The 27,451-nt window shown below is 44.9% G+C and overlaps 1 protein-coding gene across 2 annotated transcripts; it reads left to right on the top strand.

Annotated features, from left to right (window-relative positions):
* Positions 1-479: 479 nt before the first annotated feature.
* Positions 480-27,451, top strand: mkxa (mohawk homeobox a). 2 transcript variants are annotated; one of them, XM_076999965.1, is made up of 7 exons: positions 480-669; positions 1,480-1,791; positions 3,606-3,765; positions 5,385-5,538; positions 7,365-7,694; positions 25,938-25,971; positions 26,171-27,451. In XM_076999965.1, exons 2-7 carry the CDS (start codon positions 1,583-1,585, stop codon positions 26,361-26,363), a joined length of 1,080 nt encoding a protein of 359 aa, XP_076856080.1. In that variant the 5' UTR covers positions 480-669; positions 1,480-1,582; the 3' UTR covers positions 26,364-27,451. The 2 variants fall into 2 exon arrangements, with proteins under 2 accessions (XP_076856080.1, XP_076856082.1); XM_076999967.1 differs by having other exon boundaries at positions 482-669; positions 1,480-1,758.

The raw sequence follows: 27,451 nt of genomic DNA, 5'->3' as shown, positions 1-27,451 counted from the left end.
TGAAATCAAAACTACGTCCATGGTTGTAGGTATTTTTGGTTGGTGAATGCAACATACTTGCCTTTAAGATCTCGTATTTATCATGACAATAGTGCCTTACAGAAGTGTCCTAGCACGTTTTAGTTCCTAAAAGATATGATGCGATGTCATTTCCCTTACTATCAAAACACAAAACGAACAGTCACCAGCTAAAGCTTCATTTCAGTGCCAAACCTCCTCCATCTCCTCATGGCACCTGTTAGATTGTACGTAAACCTGGCGTCTGTGCTGCTGATAAAACGTCCAAACAGACGAAGGCTCACGGGTGTCTTCGACTGCTGTATATCCACCTCAATAATGTTATAGCTGCTGGACGCGACCCAAGCGCGCACACACACAGGGGGGATACACCGCTGCGCTCGACTGTGTCCCGGTAGCCTCCCCCAGGCGGCCCGCGAAACGGCATAAAGTATTCACTTTATGTTCGCAGCCTAAGCAGTGTAGCGAAGAAACATGAGACGGGTGCCGTATTCAGATTCCCGGGTGCGCAGGAGCAGCGCGCTTGAATAAAGCGCAGAGGCGAACGCGGCTCGTGTGGTTTGCGCTCGGGTTTTGGTGCAGGGCATATGTAAGAGGGGTATGGGGACACGGATTACACCTCACACACGGACGCCGGGGGCCACTTCACAGGTACCGTCAAACTGTACTGCTTAACTAGGATAACTTCTGGAACACATCCTGACATGCTTTTTATTTTACAAATCTTGAACGTCTGTGATAAGTGTTATTGCATATCTTGTTATACGTTTTAATAGCCTGTAGATTGCTTGGGATAGAAAGTGTGATTTGTGTATTTGTCCAAATGAGGGCATCTCAGGTATTTCCATATTTGCCTTGGTAAACGTGTGGTTGGCTAATAGAAACTCTTTTCCTCTTACCTATTCATTTTTTTTGTACTAAAAACAGAAAATGACCAATGTGATAACATTTGCGGTCTGCAAAAACGTATATTTAGAGTGAGTACGTAAATAAGCCAGTTTTTAGTGCATAGCTCTAAGTTTTAGTAAGACCTTACATTTCACCCAGCCAGACTGTGGATGTTCTGGCTAATGTATTTTGCCCTAATCTAGTCCCTTGGGTTCGCTACTGTCTTGTCTTTATCCCCACGGTGAGCTTAGTTTGCCTTTAGCACGTGATTGTTGGGCACACACTGTACGTAAAATTGCGCACAAAATACAAGGAGTGTGACAGTGTTTATCAAATGATCCTTGACCCGTGAACAACAAGCCCGTCTGTGCTTGGGTTTGCGCGCTGGGTGTTGAATTGGTTTTGTTTTGGCGCCGCGAGGTCTCTGGTGAAACCTGTCAATACAGTAAACGTAAACCGCCTCGCAGGTTTCTCCATGGATTACAGCTTTAGTTTCTTTACATATTGTAAAAAAAAGAACTATATGACTATATGAACGACTGTGAACTTCATAAACTTCATTTTGTTCCGTAGGACTGTCAACGGGGCTCTGCGTAACGGCGCCATCCAATAGGACTTTAATTCCGTCCAAAGGTGTAAGCGCAGGAAAGAGAGACAGAGGACTAATTATCCAAAGATGAACACTATTGTGTTCAATAAACTGAGTGGGCAGGTTTTGTTCGAGGAGAAGGCGAACGAGGTGGAGCGCAGCAGTAGAAGTTATTTAGAAGTGATCGATGGACAGCATCCGGACATCCTCGTCGGTAGCCAAGCCATCAAAGACAGCTCCGCAATCCGCCACAGGAGACCCGGGTATGTAAGACACCCAGCGACGCCCTGTGTAAGGTAGGCCAATGTGGGTGAATAGGATGGGGGATAAAGTCACTCATTACATTCAATGGTTGCGTTTTACCAATCTGTCACAGTGCAATGCACTAGAAACGAATGGACAGAATCATCTTTTCATTTGATGACAATGTCACAGTTGTGTAGACTGATTGTTTTATACTGAGATATCAGCAACGAAATAGTGAAACTATTTAGATAGTTAATGCATTCGTTGGAATAAATTTAATCTTAGACATATTTTCAATTACCATGTGCTGATTTGGCCGGTATTATTATTTTATGTCGTGTTGATTTAAAACAACCACTACTATCGACTTTCAATGGCATATTACAGTGCTTCATAAATTTAGGCACAGAAGTGGTTAGAACATGTGGAGTGAATTTACAGTTGATTCACCATCTCTTATCGAAGAAAACTATAAACCTTACTTTTAAATGCTTAATTACCGGGAATCAGTATCGATCATTTAATACAGCTGGTAATGACCGTAATGAATCAACCGGACCCAATTGTTATGGGTAATGTAATTAAACGTTATCTGTAGCATATTTAAAACATGTCCGAATCTGTTTCTAATAAATAAACATTTCCTTCATCTTCATGTGTGGTCCCGTCGATCATGACTATTTTTGTACGGATGTAGCAGAAAAAGGAACCGTGTCATCTAAATTTCGCCCCTAGCCCCCGCGTCCGTATTGGGGCGCATATGTTCATCCGCCTGAAGTTATTTACGTTTAACGCGCTTCTTGTTTGCGCACATCACAGCGGTCCTTCATACCGAACACGGAACACCAGCCGAACCGAACACGGAACACTAGCGCCATGCTCTGCGGAACACAGGAGAACCTGCGCAAACATGCTGCGCTGCGGGCGCGTCTGACTGGATTATTGAAGCGCCGTGTGCGCCTGTAAGCGGAGCCATTAGGATAATACCGTGGCTGCGCAAGGGGAATATCACTGCTAATAAAGAAAATTAATATAAATACTGAGGTGTGTGTCGCCGACAACAGGGAAAAATTACTTTAGGTTGTTCATACAGATCTGGGTTACAAGGAAAATATTTGCAGAACACGAACCTCGCACGGACTTGAGAATTGGGGTAAATATGTTATTTTCTGCAGTGAAATTTCAGGGGAAGATAACAAGATGACATGATGGTGCCATAGTGACATCTACAGGTCCATACAGTCACCCATTTGATGTTGCAATTATGTATGTGTCGCAACCTGTTACTATTTTAGATTTTTAGAGAATACTGATTTTTTTTCAAAATATTTTACATCAATTTCTTTTCTATTTTGTACGCGGTCTTTTTAAGTAAGGACTACACGGGAATACTTTGCAGGCAACCTCGCACGCAATGGAAGTTCCGAGAGCTCTAATAAGAAACACCGTGGGCGTTAAATTGAATGTTGTTATTTGTTTAATTGCGAAGCTGTCGTGCTTCGCGGCAGGAACAGCGAAGCAAAGAAAACACCGAAGCAACGAGTCTCAGTGCCTCAGTGGCCAGGAGGAGTTAATTACAGCGCAAACGGGCCGGCACAATTACACTCTCTACAGTTCTTTTTCAGTACCCGTGACTCCAAATTGCTGTTACACACGGACATTGTTTTCTCACACTGAAAGCTGGAACTTTTACTAACTGTCACAGTTCATTGTACTACTACACAGTAAACATAGACGATGTCAGTGTCAGGATAAACGTGCTTTTTTTAAAAAAAAATCGTCAAATCGTGAGTGCCTTTGTGTAGATTATATGAATATTCGCATAAAGCAAACAGAAACATTTTTTTTCGATTCTTTCTCACAGGTCACGTCAGAGCAGTGGCAAAGTGAGACATAAACGTCAAGCTCTACAGGACATGGCCAGACCGTTGAAACAGTGGCTCTACAAGCACCGAGACAACCCTTATCCTACGAAAACGGAGAAAATCCTGCTCGCTCTCGGCTCCCAAATGACACTTGTGCAGGTGAGCGTGCTCTTTACGGAAAAACACACTACTAAATGTTATTAAACTCCTTTATTTTAAGATTTACATTTTTATTTTCTTTTAATTTTATATCTTATTGTACCTGGAAACTGTTATATCATTTTTAGGCCTACACCATATTGATAATTGGGGTCAAATTATCGTTGAGTGTTTGCTTTGGAGCCGTAGATGCTTTTATGTTGTAACCTCTAAGATCTCTCTACAACACCTGTTATTATTTACGAATCTTTACTTCACTCACCACCCCCACACACAAATGAATAATCCAGGTTTTAGTGAAAACATACACATATAATGCTGTAATAAGTGAATATCCATGTTATAGTTGGACAGCTACGTTTTATCCTGACCTCTGTTCTCAGCATGCATAAATGCACATTCACGTTTATAGCACTTGCATGCACATCCTGTAAATCGCCAGACAGCACTGCACACGGCAGTTGCATGTTAGCAGTCACCCGGACCAGTATTTATGAGAAACCAGCAACGTTAAAGCCTTCCGTATTGAGTTTTAATTCACTCATCTTGTGAGCTCACGGGCATTTAGAGATTCTCAATCACATACCACATACAGTCCAAGCTTATGGTACCTCATTTGTTTTCTCTGTAGGCTGCTGGGTTCTGTCTCCTCTATTAAAACTGAAGGCCATGCAGAGAGGCGTAATGCAATTGGACTTTCTCTGAGCAGAACAGGATCTCTAAATAAAGCAGAGATCAGAAAGTTCAGGGTCCAGCCGTACTAAAGTGCTTTAGCATGAAGACGTGCACCCAGCACACAGCCTGTCATAAGTCACTTGAAGTCTATTGGGCATGAAAAGTTATTTTAGTATAACATCTAATGGTCTCTGTTCCCTGTGAAATGGAGAAGGCTGAGTCAAATTGCACTTTTATTGCATAAAGACAGACAGAGTATGGACAAAGAGGAGTATTATTAGACTGAGGATGGCAGAGGCCAGAGAAAGCACCCAGGTTGATGGCGTCTCAGTTGGAGCAGCGTTAATGGAACGTTTCGCTCGCATCTGCCAACTTCACGTGTGCTAAATGTTACCCAGTGTATTTGTGAATGGTCATGAGCAGCGGCTGATGAATGAAGCAGTGTGAGGGTCATTCACACGTGTGTGTGTGTGTGTGTGTGTGTGTGTGTGTGTGTGTGTGTGTGTGTGTGTGTGTGTGTGTGTGTGTGTGTGTGTGCGCCGCATGGGTGTTTGCATATATGTGTGTGCATGTGTGTGTGCATGGGAGCCTGCGTATGTGTGAGTGTGTGTGCACGTGTGTGTGCATGGATGCTTGCGTATGTGTGGGTGCACTGTGTGTCTTTCTACGTTTTCACCTGTAAACACAGACATGGAGAGAAAGGGAAGAAAAAGAAATTGCTGTGACATTTTCGTAAATGGAAAACAGAATTATGTAAACATATTCACTAAACATAAACACTGGTCACACCAGCTCTCCGTGTTGTCATCTTTCACTCCCTCATCAGTAGATGTGAACTACTCTGGTTTTCATTCATTGAAATTTCTGTTACTCATTCATTTCTTTTAGCCAATGTGATTGTAGCTAATATAAAATAAGAGATTTAAAATCCCTTCCTTAATTAGGTGTCTAACTGGTTTGCAAATGCACGGCGGAGGTTGAAGAACACGGTCCGACAGCCTGACCTGAGCTGGGCTCTGAGGATTAAACTCTACAACAAGTACGTGCAGGGCAATGCTGAGAGACTGAGCATCAGCAGTGATGATTCCTGCTCAGAAGGTGAGACACACACACACACACTCACACACACACACGAGTGCATGCATGTAAAATTACAGCACATAACATGCACATAGATTTGTATTAATAGACTGACCCATATACATCCATGAACATACAAACACCCACAAGCACATGCATGCACACGCCACCGTTCTCAGAACTGCTCCACCATACTTATTATAAATATAGAACTAAACCCTGTCATTCACTACATCTTTGTAAACACAGTAGAGGGACGTATGGGATATGAACAAAACATTGCGATGTTTATGATATAACAAACATCCTATATGACCTTATCATGATTGTAGCTAAAGAAAAGAGACAGAATTACCCAAACACACATGTTTTACCGTCAAATGGCTGTAGCACACAGGACATTTTAGTGTCTTACCATGAGAGCCATAAATCAGGGTAATAGCATGCTGAGTGTACCATTTGTGTGTGGTTGCGTGTGTGTGTGTGTGTGTGTGTGTGTGTGTGTGTGTGCAAGCTGAACACACTCACAAGCTTATAGACAGTTACACACTGTGATTAAAACACCACAATAAGGCGTCAGGAGTCCAACCACACACGCACATGGATGCATGCCTACAGGCACACACACACAAACCCTCACACATTCTGTCTCTTACACACACTAATTAAAAACGCCAGGCAACAGAAGTGCAAAAAGCTAATTACAGGCTGTTAAGGACAGTGTGATCATCACCATAGTTCTCTGACAAGCACACGCTCAAACATTCAAGCACAGTGTCCAGCTGGTGTCCATGCATCTCTTTTTGCATGTCCCATTTCCCTCCTGTGTCTTATTTAGCCATCTGCAGAAGCCTTGTAGAGTGTGTGTATGTGTGTGTGTGTGTGTGTGTGTGTGTGTGTGCTTGTGCATGCATGTGTGACCATGTGTGTGTAATGTTTCTCCCTAACCCCTCCTTTCTCAGCTCTAACCTCCTCCATTTCTATGGCTAAGACTCATCTTAGTGTCAGGGTGTGTGTGAGAGAGTGAGAAAGAGACATAGAACATCTCTTTCCCTTTTCTCCCAAACCCCTCCTATCCCAACTCTAACCTCCTCCATTTCTGAGGTTAAGGCCCATCGTAGTGTGCCATGGTCATGGAAACTGTCTGAAGAAAAAAAAAAGTCCAATATTACATTAGTGTTTTAACAACCATAAGAACAGAAACAAACCTACACTGATAGTTAGACTGAATTGAACTGAACATTCATTCCACAACAACTAAACTGTGTTGCAGTGACAGATCCCCAGTATTGGGGCATAACTCAGAGGTTATCCAGCTTTCCCATTTTCCATAGATATGCTGAGTTTGTGTACTGTGTACTGAAACAGAGTCGGAGAGACGTAGAGGTTGTGTGCTTATGACAGTGTCTGTGATAGCCTAGACCAGAAGGAGCTGTGTGTTAAGGAGAATATGCACCAAACACACTCAGGATCGGTCTGCTGTTGGGGGGTGTGTCGGGGGCAGGGTGGTACCGCGTGTAGGTGAACGCAGGCTATGATGAGAATCCAGCTGCACAAGATGTCCGCAGTCCTTCAGGATCTAACCTGTGTCTCTCTGCCCCTGTTATGGGATGTGGCCTCGCTCACCTTTCAATTAGGCATAATCCAATCCAGACTTCTGAATCCACAGGAAAAGGTGTTTAGGGGGAGGTGTGTGTGCTGACTCATGCAGCTGAAGCATCTTATTGGAAAGCACACCCACTATCTTTCTCCCTGTGTGTGTGTGTGTGTGTGTGTGTGTGTGTGTGTGTGTGTGTGTGTGTGTGTGTGTGTGTGTGTGTACACATTCCCTGTACCATCTTCAGATGGTGACCCTACTGCCCGGGCCACAGCAGGCGAATTCAGCAAGCCCATTTACCAGAGTGTCATCAAGAAAGAGGGCGGAGTCATGGGGGCGGGGCTTCGGGCCACCTCAGACCCCTCCCTGGCCGAGGACTATGTGTCTCCACCTAAGTACAAAAGCAGCCTACTCCACCGTTACCTGAACGACTCTCTGCGCCACGTGATGGTGGCCAACGGTGTGATGGACGCCAGGAAGAGGAACCACTCTGGCTCGTTCAGCTCCAACGAATACGATGAAGACCTACTGTCTCCGTCTTCCTCTGAAGCAGAAACCAACTTCATCTACCGCACAGGTGAGAAGCTACAGCCTTTTGGGGGTTTTGTTTGTTTGTTTGTGTTTGCTCATTTTCTCATTTGCATTCTAGTTCTGCTATATATGTAATATATGTAATACATATACACACACACACACACACAAATGCAATGAGACAAACAAAGGTTTGCACAGCTTTGTAGTTCATCAGTGATAGTGTGATGCATCATGTATTGCTGTCTCACTTTTCTAGTGGGTGGTCATATCTGTTTCCCACACACTCATGCCTCACAGGCCTGCGAGCTCTAGGGTGTGGTGCAGTGTTCTCACTGTTCCTCGGATTGTGCTCTCTTGACTGAGGCTGGTGTTGTCATTTCTGGGATCTGTTAGGGACACTCCTCCTGCTCCATGAAGTGCGATATTTCTTTAAAGTTTGATAAATGCTTCTGAATCAAAATAGTTGTGAATTTTAACATATATTGCAGGTCAGTGGAGAGAATGTGTGGTTAGAAATTTAAGGTTATGCAAGTTCATATTTTGTCTGGCTCAGATATAAAACTCACAGTAACGGAACACATTGCTTTTCCTAGATTGAACTGTAACCATCTGACAAGCTCACAAACCTGAGCTGTTCATCAGTCTACCGGTGCTTGATTCTCTCCCTCCCATCTCTTCTTTTTCTTATAATCTCTTTCTCTGTCCCTCATCCTCCCATCTGTCTCCCCCTCTCTAAGCAGAGGTGTGGGCCTATAGACTCAACAAGGTCTTAAGTTACACATCTTCACACCAACTACTACAAACCTGTACTAACAACCAAAGATAGATCTCAAGGCCAGAGGGGCTGCATGCAGGCCTGAGTTTGTGTGCAGTCTTTTCTTAGCATTTTCTAAATATGCACTGTGGGTGAGTGCGTGGTTGGAGTTGTCTATGTGACAAAGGTCACATGGACATTGTTTTTATATCACCACTATGATAGGACTGATAGTATCTGTGTGTGTGTGTGTGTGTGTGTGTGTGTGTGTGTGTGTGTGTGTGTGTGTGTGTGTGTGTGTGTGTGTGTCTTGGCCAAAGGAACTTCCCAGATGCTCTGAATGACAAGCCTGAGTTTAATCTATTCTCTCATTCTTTACATAACACAGTACCACCTGACCTCCATCTCATTCTTGTTCCGTCTCTCTTTCTTTCTTACACAAGTTTAATGTAAATGTCAGACACACTACTTTGTTTGTCTGTTTTACACCTTACTCCAGTATGTCTGTGGGTTTGGACTGTCAAACTTGCAGGTGGTGTGTGTGATATCTGCATGACCTTATAATCAAGTGTTTTGAATTCCTGATGGGGTTTGAGAGGGGTTTTGTAGTTTTCACCCAGGTCCACATGAATTTCTTATTTTCAGTCTTGAATGTAGAATGTTTGGTAGTTTGGTGGCCTTACTTTGTGGTATGATGTTTACTATGTGCCGGTGCCACGGGGGGTCGTGCTGGTGCTGGCTCCTGCCTGAGGCCCACCGCCTGCACCGAGGGGACTGTGGTTGCTTGGCCGGGGAACAGGAGCCTTGACTGTTGCTGTGGAACCATCCTGCGACCACGGACTTGTGTTAACGGGCCGCCAATGGAGGATGGGTTCCCTTTTGAGTCTTTGTCCTCCCGAGGTTTCTTCCTAATCCCCACACTATAGGGAGTTTTTCCTCGCCACTGTCGCCTTTGGCTTGCTCATTAGGGATCTGGACCCATACGATTGTAAAGCTGCTTTGTGACAACGTGTGTTGTGAAAAGAGCTATATAAATAAATTTGACTTTGACTTTGACTATGTGGACAGCACAGCTCTACAACTATGAACTAAATCAATTGATGATTATTTGCTCAGAGGAGTCCAATCATTTAGACTTCGTGAATGCATGATTTTTTTATTTTGTAGGCAATGCTTAAATGTGCTTGTGGGTCGAAGTGCGAGGCACACTGTTGGCTTCTGGGTAGAAGGCTGCTGGGTGGATCACTCATCCACTCTTTGAGGTGGAGTTGTGCTGTTCCATCTACACCAGAACACTGAGTCTTTGTTCGTACACAGCAGAGAGCTGAGAATATCATTTGGGCAGCAGTGTTCGCTCTGAGGTGCTGGAGACGGCCACTCTCACCACTGCACCTGCGGTGAGCCGTCTTGTTCGGTTTGTCTTGTTATGTTTCATTTTGCTGGTTTTCTCTCTTTTCTGGGGGGGGGGGGGGGGGGGGGTGCTGTAAAATGTGGTTTGCATTATCTTAGATCTGAAAAGGAGAATGCTTTCTCCTCATAGATGGAGAAAGAAGATCGACATGCAGTTCTAATCACCCCTGCTGTTAAAGTTTTGTCTGGTCAGAGCTTTTAAACTCACACTCGGCCACGTCCTGAGGGGCTGAGATGAGGACAGAGAGAAACACACTGATGGGTTTAACAACCATGTATCTGTCAGAGTTTTATCAGAATAGTGTCTCTGAGGTAGTTATGAACATGGGGATTCTGGGCGTTCAGGTAGTGTGAAAAACACATGAGTATATAATGCAAGGTTTTTTCCAGTAAGAGCTAACATGACGAAACACCTGCTGGACCCTCAGCACCCACAAATGATCAGCATGAAAAAAGATTAAAAGTATTATAAAAAATCTTTTTAAAAATAAAAACATTAAACTTCTATTAAATTTACCAATCAGTGCTGTTTTTGGTAGAGAAAGATGGCTTTAGCGTCATCATTTCCTTTTATTGTTTTCTTTAAAGATATCAGTTCTCCCTGCCCACAACCCCCAGCCCAATCCCCTGCCCCACAATCAACCACCCCCATCTGTGAGTGTCTCTCTCTTTCAGACTCTCCTACCTCAATTTTCATTGTCATTCTGGAGTATTTTCATACAGCAGGCATTCCATCGCTTTCATTATTACTGCAGGAGGCTGAAATTTCAGTTACTGAAGCTAGCTCTTGGGACATGGAAAGTAACCTCTCTGGTTGGGAAGGAGCCTGAGCTGGTGTGCAAGGCTGAGAGATACCAGCTGGTGTGCAAGGCTGAGAGATACCAACTAGATATAGTTGGGCTCACCTCAAGACACAGTTTGGGTTCTGGAACAGTGATGTCAGTAACGCGTTACTCTAATTTTACCACTTTTTTCAGTAACGTTTAATATAACGAGTTACTATTTCCAGTCCAGTAATTAGATTAAAGTTACTTATCCAAGTAACTGTACGTTACTATTTTTATTTTCCTTAGTAAAATATATATTTTTGATTTTCTTTTTGGCTTAGTTATACTTTTGTGTCTGACCGTAGCGCTCGACAACTCACGCTGCGCGCGAACCTGTGAGAGCGGCCAACGCGTTTTACAAATCATTCTTTGAAAATACTTGAAATTGTAATTGTATTTTGTTTCACAACAAATAGCTGTCTGACTGAATAGTTTGCTTGTATTACTACATTTACAAATACATTTACAAATAATACCACGCAACAACACAAACGTGATGTCAGGAGATACATTATTTAAATGTCAGGAGATACATTGTTACTGTTAAAAAGGCACTTCCAATAAAGTGAGTATTGGAAAAAATAATTTTGCTGCTGAATGTAACTACTAAAGTAACTTGTAATCTATTGTAGTTACTTTTAAAATCAAGTAATCAGTAACGAAACTAAGTTACATTTTAAAGGAGTAATCAGAAATCGGTAACTAAGCCATCACTGTTCTGGAACCAGTCTTTTCGAGAGGGGCTGGACTTTATTCTTTTCTTGAGTTGCCCAGGGTGAAAGGTTGAGGGCAGGAGTGGGTTTACTCATAGCACCCCGGCTCACGTAACCCTAACCCAAATGGCAGTTTGGAGTACCTGGCCTTCTTTGAGTCCTTGGAGGGGATACTAGAAGGTCCCTTCTTGGGATTCCATTGTTCTGTTAGGGGACTTCAATGCTCATGTGGGCAATGACGGTGAGACCGTGAAGGGCGTGATTGGGAGTGATTGGAACGGCCTGTCCGATCTGAACCCAAGTGGTGTTTTGTTATTGGACTTCTGTGCTCATCACAGTCTGTCCATAATGAACACCATGTTCAAGCACAGAGGTGTCCTTAGGTCGCAGTTCGATGATTGACTTTGTAGTCGTGTTGGCAGACTTGTGTCTCTGTGTCAACCATGGTGAGTTGGATCAGATGGCGGGTGAGAATGCCGGACAGACCTGGCAGACCCAAACGTATTGTGAGGGTTTGTTAGGAACATCTGGCAGAGGAATCTGTCAGAAAGATCTTTAACTTCCTCATCCGGCAGAGCTTTGCCCGCATCCCAAGGGAGGCCGGAGACATTGAGTCAGAGTGGGTCTTGTTTTGTGCCTCCATTGTCAATGCGGCGGACTGGAGCCGTGGCCACAAGGTTGTCTGTGCCTGACGTGGCGGCAGTCCCCAAACCCAATGGTGGACTCCTTGGGTAAGGGAGGCTGTCATGCTGAAGAAAGAGTCCTATTGGGCCTGGTTGGCTTGTGGGATTCTGGAGGCAGCAGACGGGTACAGGAGGGCCAAGCTGATTGTGGCTTTTTGGCATTCTGGAAAACCGTCAGGCAAATCAAGAGGGACCAGCACTGTATACAGTGGGGCTGGGGAACTGCTGACCTTGACTGGAGATGTCATTAGGCGGAGGAAGGAATACTTTGAGGATCTTTGAGGATCCACCATCACACCTTCCACAGAGAAAGCAGAACTGGAGGACTGGAGTTTGCCCATCACTTGGGCTGAGGTGACTAGGGTAGTTGTGAAACTCCTTGTCAAGGTTCTGGGGGTGGATGAGATCTGCCCTGAGTTCCTTAAGGCTCTGAATGTTGTGGGACTGTCCTGGCTAACATGTCTTTGCAACATCGCATGTACATTGGGGCAGTGCCTCTGGATCGGCAAACCAGGGTGGTGGTTCCCTTTTTTAAGAAGGGGGACCAGAGGGTGTGCTCCAACTATCAGGGGATCACACTCCCCAGCCTCCTCATTTCAGTCGATAGTCGAATCTCAGTTACAAGAGGAACATATGTGGGTTCTGTCCTGGTCGTGGAACACAGGACCAGCTTTTGACCCTTACGAGGGTCCTAGTGGGTGCATGGGAGTTCACTGAACCAGTCCACATGTATTTTGTGAATTTGGAGAAACCATTCGAGTGTGTCCTTTGGGGATTCCTCTGGGGGGTGCTCCGGGAGTACAGGGTATGGGCTACTCACAGCTACGGGCTACCCAGTCCCTGTACAAACGGCGCAAAGAGCTTGGTTCGCATGGCCAGCAGTAAGTCAGACTTGTTCCCAGTGGGAGTTGGACTCCGCCAAGGCTGCTCAGATCTGTCACAGATTCTGTTCATAACTTTTATGGACAGAATTTCTTGGGGGGTTCTGTTTGGTGGCCTCAGGATTCCGCGTCTCCTTTTAGCGGATGATGTGGTCCTGTTGGCATCATCAGGCCAATACCTGCAGCTCTCGCTGAATCAGTTTGCAGCCAAGTGCAAGACAGCCAGGATGAGAATCAGCACCTCTAAAACTGAGACCATGGTACTCAATCGGACATGGGTGGAGTGCCTTCTCTGGGTCAGGAGTGAGTCCTTGCCTTAAGTGGAGGAATTCAAGTATATTGGGTTCTTGTTCACGAGGATGGAATGAGAGATTGACGGGTGGATTGGTGCGCTGGCTGCAATGTTGAGGACACTGTACCAGACGGTTGTGGTGAAGAGAGAGCTGAGCAAAAATAACACTCTCGATTTACTGTTCAGACTCTTACCTATGGTCACGAGCTCTGGGAAGTGACCAAATGAATGAGATTGTGAATACAAGCAGCTGAAATGAGTTTTCTCTGCAGGATGTCCGGGCTCTCCCTTGGAGATAAGGTATGGAGTACGGTCATCCCGGAGAGGCTCGGAGTAGAGTTGCTGCTCCTCCACATAGAGAGGAGCTAGCGTAGGTGGTTCAGGCATCTGGTCCGGATGCCACCTGGGCGCCTCCCTGGAGAGGTGCTCCAGGCACGTCCAACTGGGAAGGGACTTGGGGAAGACCCAGGAAACGCTGCAGAGATTACATCTCTCGGCAGTCCTGGGAAAGCCTTGGCATCCCCCTAGAAGAGGTGGCTGGGGAGAGCGAAATCTGGGCCTCTTTGCTTAGGCTACTGCCCCCACGACCCATACCCGGATAAGCGGATGAGGATGAAGAGGCTGAAATTTCAGACCTGAACTGTGGTGCTTTTTAAAGCTTGCCCCATCTCTCTTTCTCTCTCTCTCTGTCTGTCTGTAACTCTCTCTATCTCTGCACTACATCATCTGCTCTCTCTCTCTCTCTCTCTCCCTCTGACACTACAGTGCAACATCAACCCTGTCTCTGTCTCTCTCTCTCACTCTCTCTATCGTTCTCTCTCTTTCTTCCTCTCTCTCTCTGACACTACAGTCATCTACCCTGTCTCTCTCTATCTCTGCACAGTCAGCTCAGAGCACATTTGCTCCAGCTCAGAGCCCCAACATCTCTGGCTATAAGAAACCACTGGTTAGATTTAACTTATTGGGACAGTTGCAAAAGTTCTGAGACTTGCCTCTTTCATGTTTCCATTCAGTGTCACCCTGCAGATTAGATTTGGCTAAGGAACAGTCTGAGTATTCTTCACTTGAGGCCTCGCACCAGCAAAAAACAAAGAGGCCATTGTATGGAAAAAAATTAAAAACTCAAAAACAAAATATAATAATGAAAGGAGAACCGTGATGGGACTTTCATTGAAAACGAGGAGGGAGAATTCCAAGGCACGTGCCAAGGATTTTATGTCAAATGGCGATTTAACGGCATATTAAATGGCAGGAATCCGTATTTTTTCTTTCATGCATGGTACCAGATTTCAGGGCGTCCTGTGTGATTCTGATTGCTTTGGGTACTAGGACTGATCTCAAGAAGGCTTGCCAGGCAGATAGAGACAGCAGAAAGCTATTTAGTCCCTCCATGTGGATTTCTGCAGGCCATGGATTGGTCATAGAGAAATGCCGTAAGCCACCTATAGTGGGGTAGTGGGTGTGTGTGTGTGTGTGTGTGTGTGTGTGTGTGTGTGTGTGTGTGTGTGTGTATATATATATATATATATATATATATATATATATATATATATATATATATCTATATCCCTCAGTGTTGCTTTCACATTCAGCAGATTACACAACACATCAGAGATGTCTCTATTAACCCATTACAGCAAATAAAGACAGATTTATAAAAATAGTTAATGTTCTGCTTAAGATAACTCATAGTAACTGAAATGAACCCATTCTATAAAATAGCTTATTGGGGATTATAAGATTTAAGTGTTGCCATTTGCCATCATGTTGCATGTAAAATGAATCATAATTGCTTTGTCCATGTGTCGTTATTATGTGGTCAGAAATATTGACGGTTGGTTCGACTCAACAGCAGTGAACGTTTTGCCTGATAAAAGGCTTTACTATTTTTGGACTGCTGTTTAGTCTTAATGAGAACAATTCCTTTAAAAGGAAACAAGATGACCAAGGGCAGTAAAATGACTCTTATTGTCTTCTTTTGTTTTGCAATCGCTGCTTGATTTCAGATTAAACGTCACTTTTCCATTGTTACAAATTCCCTCCTTTGCCCTTAAGTTAAAAGAAGACAGACGTGCTGGTTTGCTGAGCTGTGATGGGAGCTGGAAGCACCCCCCCACTCTCACGTCTCTGCTAATTCCCCCTGGTTTCCAGTCGGGCTCTTGTTTCTCCATTGCTCATTATGGGATGCTTTGCTTTGTCAGTCATGCAAACTGTGGCATGTTTTTTTCCTAACCTGACTAAAAATGTCATGTGTTTTACGACGTGAACCCGAGGCTCTTTTTTCAAGGCCAGCCAACATTAACTCTCGAAGGGAGGCAGCCATGATCTAAATGAGAGCAGTAATGTTTGACAAGGCCAGGGAGACATGTAGGTGCCAGTTACGTATTGAATCCCAGAGCCTTATTTCACACTGATATGAAAAAAAAAATGCTTTTAAAGTCCTGTCTTCTGGCAAATGCAAGATATTTGGTGACTGCATTCATAGGGGGCTGTTTGCAGGTGAGCCGGGACTCCTGGCCCAAGCTGGTGCCCTCCGAATTGGAGGGGCAGGATGTGGATGGGCAGGATTGGACTTTGGGAATGATTTGTGCAGAAACATTTTTCTCCCAACCTTTGATAGTCGTGTGACCCACACATGCACCCAAAGACACGTCTAGGGGCATAGTTTGTGATTATAGCCATTCTTACAACCTCACTCAAAGTCTAAAATACTGCCCTCAATCAAGACAAGTCCTACAGATTTTATGTGAGATTAGGTTTCTGGGGCTCTGATGCTATTGCTACATTTAACTCCCCTTTTCTCTGACCACACTAACCAGCCCTGAGGAGAAGCCAGCATCAGTGGAGTGTTCTTTCACCCTCAGCTGCAGTGCACTGGGGCCAGGGTGTCATTTACTGCAGCAGGTCAACGGCATCAGTGCATGGAGAAAGCACACAGTGGCTTATGAGATTTACTGCAGCAACAGCACAGGCAGCCCTGGGACAGTGTGGAACTGAACTGCACTAGGGTAATCAAACAACAATAATAGGGCTTGCTTTCTTTTCTCTCACTCGTTCTCTCTCTCTTTCTCTCTCTCTCCCTCATTCTATATCTAATTTCTCTCTCATTCTATATCTCTCATTTCTCTCTCTCTCTCTCTCTCTCTCTCTCTCTCTCTCTCTCTCTCTCTCTCTCTCTCTCTTCATCTCATGGGAGTCAGACTGGCCTCTCCTCCCTCTTTCCACTGGGGCCGTGTGCTCCAGTATAAGGGAGCCAGGGCGGGACCTTCCTGCAGACTGTGGGCTGGAGCTCCAGTGGCCGCAGCTCTCCATCCATCAGCGGCTAGCAGGGACGGCAGGACTCTGAGAGGGGCCGAGAGAAAGAGGGGAAGCTTTGGGTGAAATAAGAGAGATGAAGGGAACGCGTGGGAGAGGGAGAGAAGGGAGTGGGATGAGGAATGAGCTGGAAATCTCGGAATGAAGGATGGGAGCTGAAGAAAGGGAGAAGGATGGATGGTCTTAATAAGAAGGCCTGAACAGGAGTCTGCAGGTCATATATTATTATTACACTTGAACCTGTGCACTCGCAGCTAAAGGTACAATGTGTTATCACTATCATTAATGTTCATTAAAGTAAACAAACCATACCCTTTTGCCTTTCTTACATAAAAGTCAACAAACCATTTGGCAGCAGTAAAACATAAATAGATTGCAATAATGGCAAACCCCTGAAAAATAGCCAGTGTAAAAAAATATTTCTATAAACTTTAAATGTTAAAGAAATTCATATATGGAAAAATACAAAAGCAGTCAGTATAAGTGTACTGAATCGTTGTGTCAGCCAACTCATTGTGTTCATTTAAAACACATCCACACACAGTCACTTTTGTGGTCTGGTGGTTACATGTAGACAGACTGAAGATGTTAGTTTGTGTGTGTGATATTAGTCTGTGCTCTGTGCTCATGTCTGAATGGGTATCGGGCGTAATGAGGAGAGGATGACGGTGACGGTGAGTGAGCGTGTACACTGTATGAGGCAGGAGATCCACACGGACCTTCAAGAGACAGCACTAACTGACTGTTACAAGCAAGCCATCGGAAAACACAGAAGAGGAAGAGAGACAGAGTGACAGTGTGTGTGTGTGTGTGTGTGTGTGTGTGTGTGTGTGTGTGTGTGTGTGTGTGTGTGTGTGTGCGTGCGTGCGTGCGTGCGTGCGTGCGTGCGTGCGTGTGTGTGTGTGCGTGTGTGTGTGTGCGTGCGTGTGCGTGTGTGTGTGTGTGTGTGTGTGCGTGTGTGTGCGTGTGTGTGTGTGTGTGTATGTGTGAAAGAAATAATAATGTGAATAACCATGTCATTATGGTTCTGAACTCCAGCTGTGATGTTTCAGTCCAGAAAGACACTTGGAGAAAGTAGGACAAATACTGAACTTGTGTCTGTGGTCTGACACAATCCCCTTTTAATTTTAAAGACAAATAGACCAACACACACCCACGAACACAAATTCACGCTACCATCCAAAGCCCAGAAGAATGTCTGTTTGGCTCATGAGTGGACCACTCATTTGTAGACAGTGATTGTAAACCTTTTTACCCTCGCTGTGTGAATCTGGGCTTGGAGCTGGTGCTGCACTGTGGCTGGAACAGACCAGCGACGTGCTGGAGATGTGAGGTTTACCTGTACAGTCTGAAAGGGATTTAAATGATAAGCCATCAGGGAAATGCCTGCAGCATGACGAACGGGGAGGGTCTGGAGCAAACTGATACATTTTCAGCCTTTAATTATGCAGACAGACTAATGTTTCGACTGTGTCTTCATCAGAGTCAAAAATGGACAAAAACATGACAAATATCATGTACACACGTGTCCAACGTGACCTCTGTCCACGTGACCTCTCTCACTCGCCCTGTGTCTGGCCCGCTCTGTCATGTTCTTGAATGTGAGTGTGGGCAGATCTCTGGCTCTCGCTGCTCTCCTCCGTGAGTCTTAGCCTCTCGCGTTTGAAGTCTCCACGTACCGATGGCTCTGATACAACGGCTCTGGCCTCTGATGCTGGATGTCCCTTGATAACCACACCAAAAACAACCCCCAGTCAATACCAGTCTAAATTCTCAGATCTGGAAGTACCTTAAAGAACAGAAGCACCCCCCCCACACGCGCGCACACACACACACACACACACACACACACACACACACACACACACACACACTTTCTCTCTCTCTTTCACACACATACAAACAGATTGTAAGGCTGTTACAAAGGAAATGCATCGTCCACATAACTTTTTTCTTAAACTTCTTAAAACAACAGACTGATTCATACATAAAATGTATAACATAAACATAACATAGGACATAGGACAGCTCTGATAACCTATTCCATCATACACACCAGAAGGACAAAGACAAGGGCAGCTGGGCAGAAAAGCAGACGGCTTCCACTGACACGTCTGCTATGATCATTAAAGAAAGGTTTCCACAACTACATACATGTACATTACTATTTGTTCTACCTGTTTAAAACCAATGGTTGTGAAATGCACTGTAGTCCCTTAACGTTTTAAATCTACAGTTATACCTTTGGTTTTGGAAGCATTTACCTCATGGAAGTGATCAGTACCCTGTTTGGCCAGAACTGTATTTTCTTTGTCAGAAAGTCAAGAAATGCAGCCGTGGAGTTTTAAAACCACCTCTATATCAGCAGCATGAACAGGGCTTCAGGCCTGGCATTTTGCATCGGGTGGAGACCAGACACACACACACACACACACAGTCACTCACTCACTCACTCACTCACTCATGTACACACACACACACACACACACACACATATATGAATGACTTTAGGATGTTGTAACATGAATCTGTATTTGGATCCATGTCTGGGTCTGTGTTATCCTGTCGTTTGGCAGCATACTAGTGATTAGTGTGTGTACCATTACTGATCAACAGTGATAAACACTGATAACACTGATCAACACTGATAAACACTGATCAACACTGATAAACCGTGATAACTCTGATAAACAGTGACAACACTGATAAACAATGAGGGGGGAGAAGATACTTGAAGAACTCAAGTGTTCGTAGAATTCTCCAGTCTGTGCTCACAGCAACCTCACTGCAGTCTCACTGCAGTCTCACTGCATCCTCACTGCTACCTCACTACAGTCTCCCTGCAACCACATTGTGGTCTCACTGCAACCTCACTGCAGCCTCACTGCAACTTCACTGCAACCTCACTGCAGCCTGCCGCACTGATGCTGCTGGGGTGCACCTTTGGTGGGACTCCTTTTTCATGGCTGTGGTTGGAACGTCACTGTTTGTCATATACTACACAGACCCAAAGAAACAGTGGCATGCAGAAACAATGAAAAATTCAAGATATTTTACTGTTTGCAGCTGTCTCTGTCATGATTAAAGAGACTGGCCATGGTTGACACCCTACATCTCTAAAAATCCATCTCACTTGCTCTTCATTTGCTGCATCACAACTTAATAACTGGCAAAGCTGCGTGTTTCCATGGCTTCTTCCAGCATCATCACAATCAATATGTCTCTCTGCATGCCCCCCTCTCTCTCACTCTCTTTTCCTCTCTCTCTTTGTCTCTATGCCCCCTAACATTACTACCAAGCACCACTCCTTTCTCATTTCTACTGCAGCCCAGACCATGTCACTGTTGTCAGAGCAGCAGGAGGCAGGAGACATGAGCGTGTCCGTAACAAGGCTACTCGTTACAACCAGAGGCTAAAGCATACAGTTTAGTGCTATTGAAACCCGGCTGTGTTGAGTTGACTTCTTGGCTGGGAGTGAGAGGTCTCTTACATTTTCAAAATATCTCAGGCAAAAATACTGTGTAGGTGCTGGTCTGGGATCAGCTTAGCATGTGCGTGACTGTGGTGTGGAGCTGTGTAAGAGCATGGGCCAGGCTCAACCTGAGGCAGAGGTCACAGCCTCTTGCTGTCTCCTTGCCTCCACTGCAAGTTATTACTGATAAGCTCCAGAGTGAAGTCATTACTGCAGAGGCTGCTCTGCTCGTAGGTCTTGTAATACAGCCAGTAGGACGAGAGAGGAGGGGGAGACCAGAGCATAGGAATGAGGAGAGAGAATGAAATGAAACAAATTCATTTGGAGACGGCTGCAGATAGAACAAAATGAACGGAAAAGGAAGGAGATGAAGAGGAGGGTAGTGTTAGATGTGAAGCGCCTGAGAGAGGGAGAACGCATCAGTCTGATAAATGGACACAGACAAACACAGAGTGAAACGTGATGGAGAATCTAGAGAATAAAAAGGAGAAATTGCAAATGTAATGGGGGGGGGGGGGTTGAAGTGGCAGGACTGATGGAAGGGTGAAAGAAAATGGTTGGAGTTGGCGGGCTGGTGGGTGGATTTCTGGGTGGAGTAGATCGGCACACTGGCCGGGCAGTCATGGTTGGAGCTGGCAGCGGTGCGGTGATGGAGAAGCCAACATGGCCCTAACTTCATTCACAGACTCCCCGTGACATTATTGAAGAACACAGTGTTTTTAAAGCACTCAGAGGAGGCAGCGAAGGGGGGAAAAGCTCCACCAATAACAGTTAGTGTCTGTCTGCTCGGTGTAGCTTCTCCCATCTTTCTCCTTTATTTCTAGAGCAGTGAAGGATGTGAGCAGAGGGGTTTTTTGTACTGGATAAAGATGTAAAACTGGTGAATGACATTCAGCTGTTGGTATGTAATGTAAAAAGAGAAGCCTGCACAGAAAATTCCCTAGTGTTAAATTAACATCCACGAGGTGGAATTATCTCTCACCGTGTTCTTCTAAACCCAGCTGGATTCATGTCAATCCTGCAGGCAGTAATTTAGTACCGGCGGCTTTTACTGTGCGGTGGTGGTTTGGAGGGTTGAGTGATATAGGCCATAACTGTAGCCTTCACCTGATGCAGCAAAAGAGGGCAAAGCTTTAGTCTGAAATGCCTTTCTTCTTTAACTTTCACTGTTTTTAAAGTCGTCTCGGTGGAAATCATTGTTGCGCGGTAATGATCTCTTCGATAGGGGGCCAATTTCCCCACGTCCTTAAAGATTCGTTCCCTAACAAGTCGGTGAGGAGGAGAGGACATGGTGGATCTGCCCCGTGCAGACAGCGCCGCACTGGCCAGAGCCACTAACGAGCTTTGCCGTCTTTTCCACTCAAATACTTCAGGCCCCGTGGCTAAGACTCCACATCCTGTCCAGATTCCATCTGTCACTTCTCTTGCCTTCCTTAGCTGCTGGATGGATGAGGGACTGAGGGGATGGATGGGAGTGTGTTTCCAGCTCTAGAAGGACTCGGTGTGTATCGGGAGTGAAGCCGGAGCACGTCGCTATGCCACTGCGTGTTGGTTTAGATGGCACTGTGTGTGTGAGTGTAAAAGCAGGTGAACTTTCACCCCTGTCTAGGTCAAGCTTGAGTCCCTCTAGCACTTATGTGCTGTTAATATGATCCTAATTATTATGAATTCCTGATTTTACGTAATATGACTTTATATTTGTGTCCTTGTGGTCAGCCGAAGAGCGGAGCCATTGTAAATACCTGTAATCAACAAGAGAAGGTTTCAAAATGGCTAGAGGCAGGCGAGTTGCTGTGTCCATCTTGTTTCGTTTTGCCGAAGGTCTCGGATCGCTTTGATTCCTGCGCTGTCCGGGAATGTAAAGGACATTCAGTCTGAGTGAGTAAGACAGAGTTCTGCTTCCTTGGCCTGAGTAGTGAGTGAGTCACCTCCTATGCTGAAGCTTCTGTCTCTCTTCATCAGAGCCCCCACCCCAGGTCAGAGCCTCCACCCCAGGTCAGAGTGAGGAGAGGCAGCATAGAGGCCAGAACAGGCTCAACCCCATTCCCCCCCCCCCCCCCCCCCCCACACGCACACATATACACACACACACACACACACACATACACACACACGTGCCTGCAGCAGTCCATGGTTACGTCCATCTGTATCTGTTTACCAAAGCGATCACAGGCTAATTAGCTCACATCTATTTCTTTTTTATGTGGAGCAGAGTCATGCATCTCTCTCTCTCTCTTTTTTTTTCTCCCTATCTCTCCCTCTCTCTCTCTCTCTCTTCCTCCCTCACTTTCTATCTCTTTGATGTGTATGTATTTCTTTGAGTGTCTTGCCTTTATTTTTACTACTCTGATAAAATTGATCAGAATGTTCTCTGCTGATTATAACAGTAGTCATGTCATCTGTTAGGGATGAGGTGTGTTAGGGACAGGTGCATGTCTCTCTGTATGTCTGAGAATGAGAAGACTTATTTAAAGTCTGTCTGTGTGTGTGTGTGTGTGTGTGTGTGTGTGTGTGTGTGTGTGTGTGTGTGTGTGTGTGTGTGTGTGTCCTCCATTTCCCATGGTGATGGTAAGTGTATTTTCGGACATACTTCACCAGAAGCTGTCAGTCGTCTCTCTTCTCCCCGTCTGCAGGACTGAGGAGTCCAACATCTGTAGAACATAGCCATAGCTCTGAAACAGACCAGTAGCAAAGAACACATGCTGTAGAATGAAAGAAAGAAAGAAAACCTGCAAAATGGCGACCAACTGCACATGGTGATTTATCTGGGATTCATAATTTCTTTGGCATGGCTGTTGTTTTGAAAAATCTGAGTTTTAGATGTTTTAGGCAACAGCATTTGGAAATTGTGTTGAGGTCTGCATCCAATTCTCTGTTGAGTTTTCCCCTGGGGGGAGGGCAGAGCTGTAGCCCAGAGCCCAGAGGTATGCAGAGCCCCGCCCCCTTCACGGCCCAGGAGGCGTCACACGCGCAGATTTGACGAGGGACAGGCTGACCTTCAGCCCACAGCAGTAATGAAGGCTTGGTGGCCTCTCCATCTTTTTTTTTTCCATCGTTTTAAAAAGACCTTTCAGTTCATGAACTGTTGTATTAAACATGTATAAATTGTCACAACACAGAACACAGTGGAATGAGTTGCCACCAGAAACCAGCCCTCCATGAGACAAGTCACTGGTTACATTTTATTTATTTATTTATTACAACAAATTGAGCGATTTCAGGATAATCATGGGGTTAATGCAAAAAAAGCCATAAGAGTTCTCGAATCATGACCCCATCAAGCTCCGCCCTCCTCTACTGGGATCTGTCTATGGAGTCTCCAGTCCATCTGCAGTATAGTGGCATTTCGGTTCATGGCTGAGAAAAAGAACAATGTCTTTATAACGACTCCACAAATACAAAAAGGAAGCAGGACTTGAAAGGCAGAGAAAAAAGTACAAATGCACAGTAAAACATTCTCAAGGTTGGAAATGGCCTGTGAAGCCGTGAAGTGAATCGCTTTGCTTGTGACACAGAACAGGTTCTGGACGTCTCCTGTCTTTGAGGTGCACTGAGAGTGAAACAGTTGCATTTGCTTTGGCTGTCCTGCATATGAACAGCAAATCACAAACACTTCCATTTTTGAGTGCCTGCCTGGCAGACAGTGTGTGTGTGTGTGTGTGCGTGTGTGTGTGTGTGCATGTAAAAAGTGAAAGAGTGAACAGAAGATATGTAACAACCTGAAAAACAATTTGTAATATTTTCAGACACAAATAAAGAAACCTAGATTTTCAGACAGCAGCTCAACGTAGATTTCAGAGGAATGTTCAAGCACATAGTCAAAACAAAGGCACATGTACAAAATACATGTACAACACAAATGTACAATACACCTCTCAAATACACCTCTTAAATACACCTCTCCAATACACCTCTCAAATACACCTCTCAAATACACCTCTCAAATACACCTCTCCAATACACCTCTCAAATACACCTCTCCAATACACCTCTCCAATACACCTCTCAAATACACCTCTTAAATACACCTCTCCAATACACCTCTCCAATACACCTCTCAAATACACCTCTCAAATACATCTCTCAAATACACCTCTCCAATACACCTCTCAAATACACCTCTCCAATACACCTCTCAAATACACCTCTCAAATGCACCTCTCAAATACACCTCTCAAATACACCTCTCAAAAGCACCTCTCCAATACACCTCTCAAATACACCTCTCAAATACACCTCTCAAATGCACCTCTCAAATACACCTCTCAAATGCACCTCTCAAATGCACCTCTCCAATACACCTCTCAAATACACCTCTCAAATACACCTCTCAAATACACCTCTCCAATATACCTCTCAAATACACCTCTCAAATACACCTCTCCAATACACCTCTCAAATACACCTCTCAAATGCACCTCTCAAATACACCTCTCAAATACACCTCTGAAATACACCTCTCAAATACACCTCTCAAATACACCTCTCAAATGCACCTCTCAAATGCACCTCTCAAATGCACCTCTCAAATACACCTCTCAAATACACCTCTCCAATACACCTCTCCAATACACCTCTCAAATACACCTCTCCAATACACCTCTCCAATACACCTCTCAAATGCACCTCTCAAATGCACCTCTCAAATGCACCTCTCAAATACACCTCTCCAATACACCTCTCAAATGCACCTCTCAAATGCACCTCTCCAATACACCTCTCAAATACACCTCTCCAATACACCTCTCCAATACACCTCTCAAATACACCTCTCAAATACACCTCTCCAATACACCTCTCAAATACACCTCTCAAATACACCTCTCCAATACACCTCTCAAATGCACCCTTCTAAGCTTCGAGTTACACATCTTGCACTAAAACCATTACTAAATGCATTGGGAACAACAGGATATTTGGTAATCTGCCTTGTTGTGACCTGAGGCAGACCTGGTCTGGTATCACTCTGTGCACGTCCCCCCCCGCCCGCCTGCCCTGCACGTGTGCTGGCTTTAAGGGGAACAGAGGAGAGGAAAATGAGTTTAGCAGCAGCTCAAGCAAGACGTTCGGGATGATTAGGTGCTGGTTGACCCTCCTGGAGTCTGGCCAGGATGCCGATGCGCCGGACCCCATCCCAGTCCCAAAGAGTGTGAATATGGGCGGGAAGAGCGTTGGTCCAGGCAGTCTGTTAAAGAGGCGCTTAGAGTTGAGGTTTTACGCCTTCCTGAGGCAGGCGGAATGGGAGGGGTGGCAGCATTGGGAAAGAGTCAGGCTGCATAAACTCTCACAGTTGTCTGTACTGAGTGATACTTCTGGAGGTCATCCCAGGTTGAGATGTAAGATATGTTCAATCTGTAGCAAGTGTGGATGGAATAGGGTAAAAAGTCTTTGCAGATGTACACAGTGTTTCGCTGTTGTTGTTTTTTTTTTCCTAGCTTGCTCTGTATATACATATGTGTGTGTGTGTGTGTGTGTGTGTGTGTGTGTGTGTGTGTGTGTGTGTGTGTGTGTGTGTGTGTGTGTGTGTGAGGCAGAAATGCAGGAAAGAATGTTTATCATTATGTAATTAGGTCTGAATGAGCGCTGTTGACCTGGCCATTAGTTGAAAGGTACCGTGGAATTCAGCTTGTAGATATAAAACACACCATCTTTGGAAATATCGCTGAGTTACACACAGCACACACAATTCCCCACAATATAGTTCAGAACCCTCTCAGACGCCCCCTTCTCCATGACAACCGCTTTCTGTGACGTCAGTCATCGTCTTTTCCTACCTCCCCCCCCCCCCCCTCTCTCTCACACACACACACACACACACACACACACACTTAACTGCACACATACCTCCATGTGCATTCACTCCCTCACTGTGCCATACATCACCAACCTGAGGTGAATTAAAGTTAAAATTTGGCTTTGTTCTGTTGTTGTATTTACAGAGGCTGTAGACCATGGACCAAGCAAAGGTGACTTGTAAGTAATATATCGTATAATGACATCCACGCCCTCAAGCAGCTACATAGATTCACACAACAGCATTCTTGTTATTAGCTGTGTGTAACTGAGGTGTGTGTGTGCGTGTGTGTGTGTGTGTGTGTGTGTGTGTGTGTGTGTGTGTGTGTGTGTGTGTGTGTGTGTGTGTGTGTGTGTGTGTGTGTGCTTGCACTCTCAGGGGTCTGGTGCCAAAGGAGAGAGGGCGTGGTAAGGATGAGACGCACTGGCGGGAGATCAACGCGGCCATGGCTCTCACCAACCTGGCCCGGCCCAAGGACGCCACCTCCGCCACCACCAGCTGCATCATCCAGAAATCCTCCCACATAGCAGAGATCAAGACTGTCAAAGTGCCTCTCCTGCACAAGTACTAGTGCCTCTTCACACGGGACAGAAGACACAACAGCTCCTTTTACTTTTGGAATTTGTTTATTTGATTTTGTTTATTTTGTGGTACTTATGAAGTAGCAGTATAATTTTTTTTTTTTCTCCATGTATTTTAAAGTGCCCTGAAATGCAACATTTCTGGTTTTGTGGGTGCCTGGTCTGGACGCACAAGTGCTTTGATAAGTGCCTACGAGTGCTGGTGATGACAGGACTGCAGAGAAACACGTTTTTGCAACATTAACTTATTTTGATACAATTTTTATACTCTGAAATGTCTATTGTAACGTGCCAAAGTGCCTTCATGTACACTTAAAAAGGAATTGTGCATCTCTGAGTAGGGTGGTGTTTCACATTTGAAAATTCAATTCCCATGGTGCACTTCCTGGAGTGTTATTCTAAAGTGGGTTCACACTTTTTATGTTGTGCCCCCCCCCCCCCTCCCCCTCCCCCCAGTACTTGACATTTTATTTTATATGCCAGATGATGCTGAAAACCCCAGCGGCCCTGTTCAGTGACACTATGGATTTTGTTACTAATAATGAAAGTCATCTTAAATGTATAAACCAATGAGCAATAATATTTAGCTTCTTCCTTTAATACCCAATAATATTTTATCTCTGTCAGGAGATGTGGGTCTCTGTCAGGGGTTCTGTGTCCAGTGCTTGGGGATCTATGGTGCTGGTGTTTGCTTTTCACACACCTGAAGCAGATAATCAGATCAGGTTCTCACGTACCTGGTCTCAGGGTGCTGGAACGTGGAACAGAGAACAAAGAGTGGACTGGCTGGCTGGAGATCCTTCAGGATTAAGAACATCTGATCTGTATCACCTGATTGGTGTTTTCTACATTATTTTCATGACCTTGATAAGCTATGAGGTAAGTTGGTACAGGCTGTGTTCCAGAAACATGTTTGGAATCTCAGTGTTGGCCAACCTCACTGTCTAACTCATTATTTTTCACCCAGTGCTTTGTAATGATTGCATAAATGCATTTTAGGACGTTTTAGAACATTTTGTTCCTTGACCTTGCTAAGTTTGCTAACTTGTTAGGCGGTAATTAAAGTCACTGAAGAATG

Source organism: Brachyhypopomus gauderio, chromosome 3, assembly GCF_052324685.1.
Source record: "Brachyhypopomus gauderio isolate BG-103 chromosome 3, BGAUD_0.2, whole genome shotgun sequence".
NCBI classification, from domain to species: Eukaryota; Metazoa; Chordata; class Actinopteri; order Gymnotiformes; family Hypopomidae; genus Brachyhypopomus; species Brachyhypopomus gauderio.
The sequence above is the reverse complement of the archived record's forward strand: the minus strand, read 5'-3'. Positions and strand labels throughout refer to the sequence as shown.

Bases quoted from the DNA above. Each gene is read 5' to 3' on its own strand.
- mkxa (XM_076999965.1), top strand. From the start codon at position 1,583: ATGAACACTATTGTGTTCAATAAACTGAGTGGGCAGGTTTTGTTCGAG. The intron at 5,539-7,364 runs GTGAGACACACA...TACCATCTTCAG, and splicing joins TGATGATTCCTGCTCAGAAG to ATGGTGACCCTACTGCCCGG. The intron at 7,695-25,937 runs GTGAGAAGCTAC...TTGTATTTACAG, and splicing joins CAACTTCATCTACCGCACAG to AGGCTGTAGACCATGGACCA.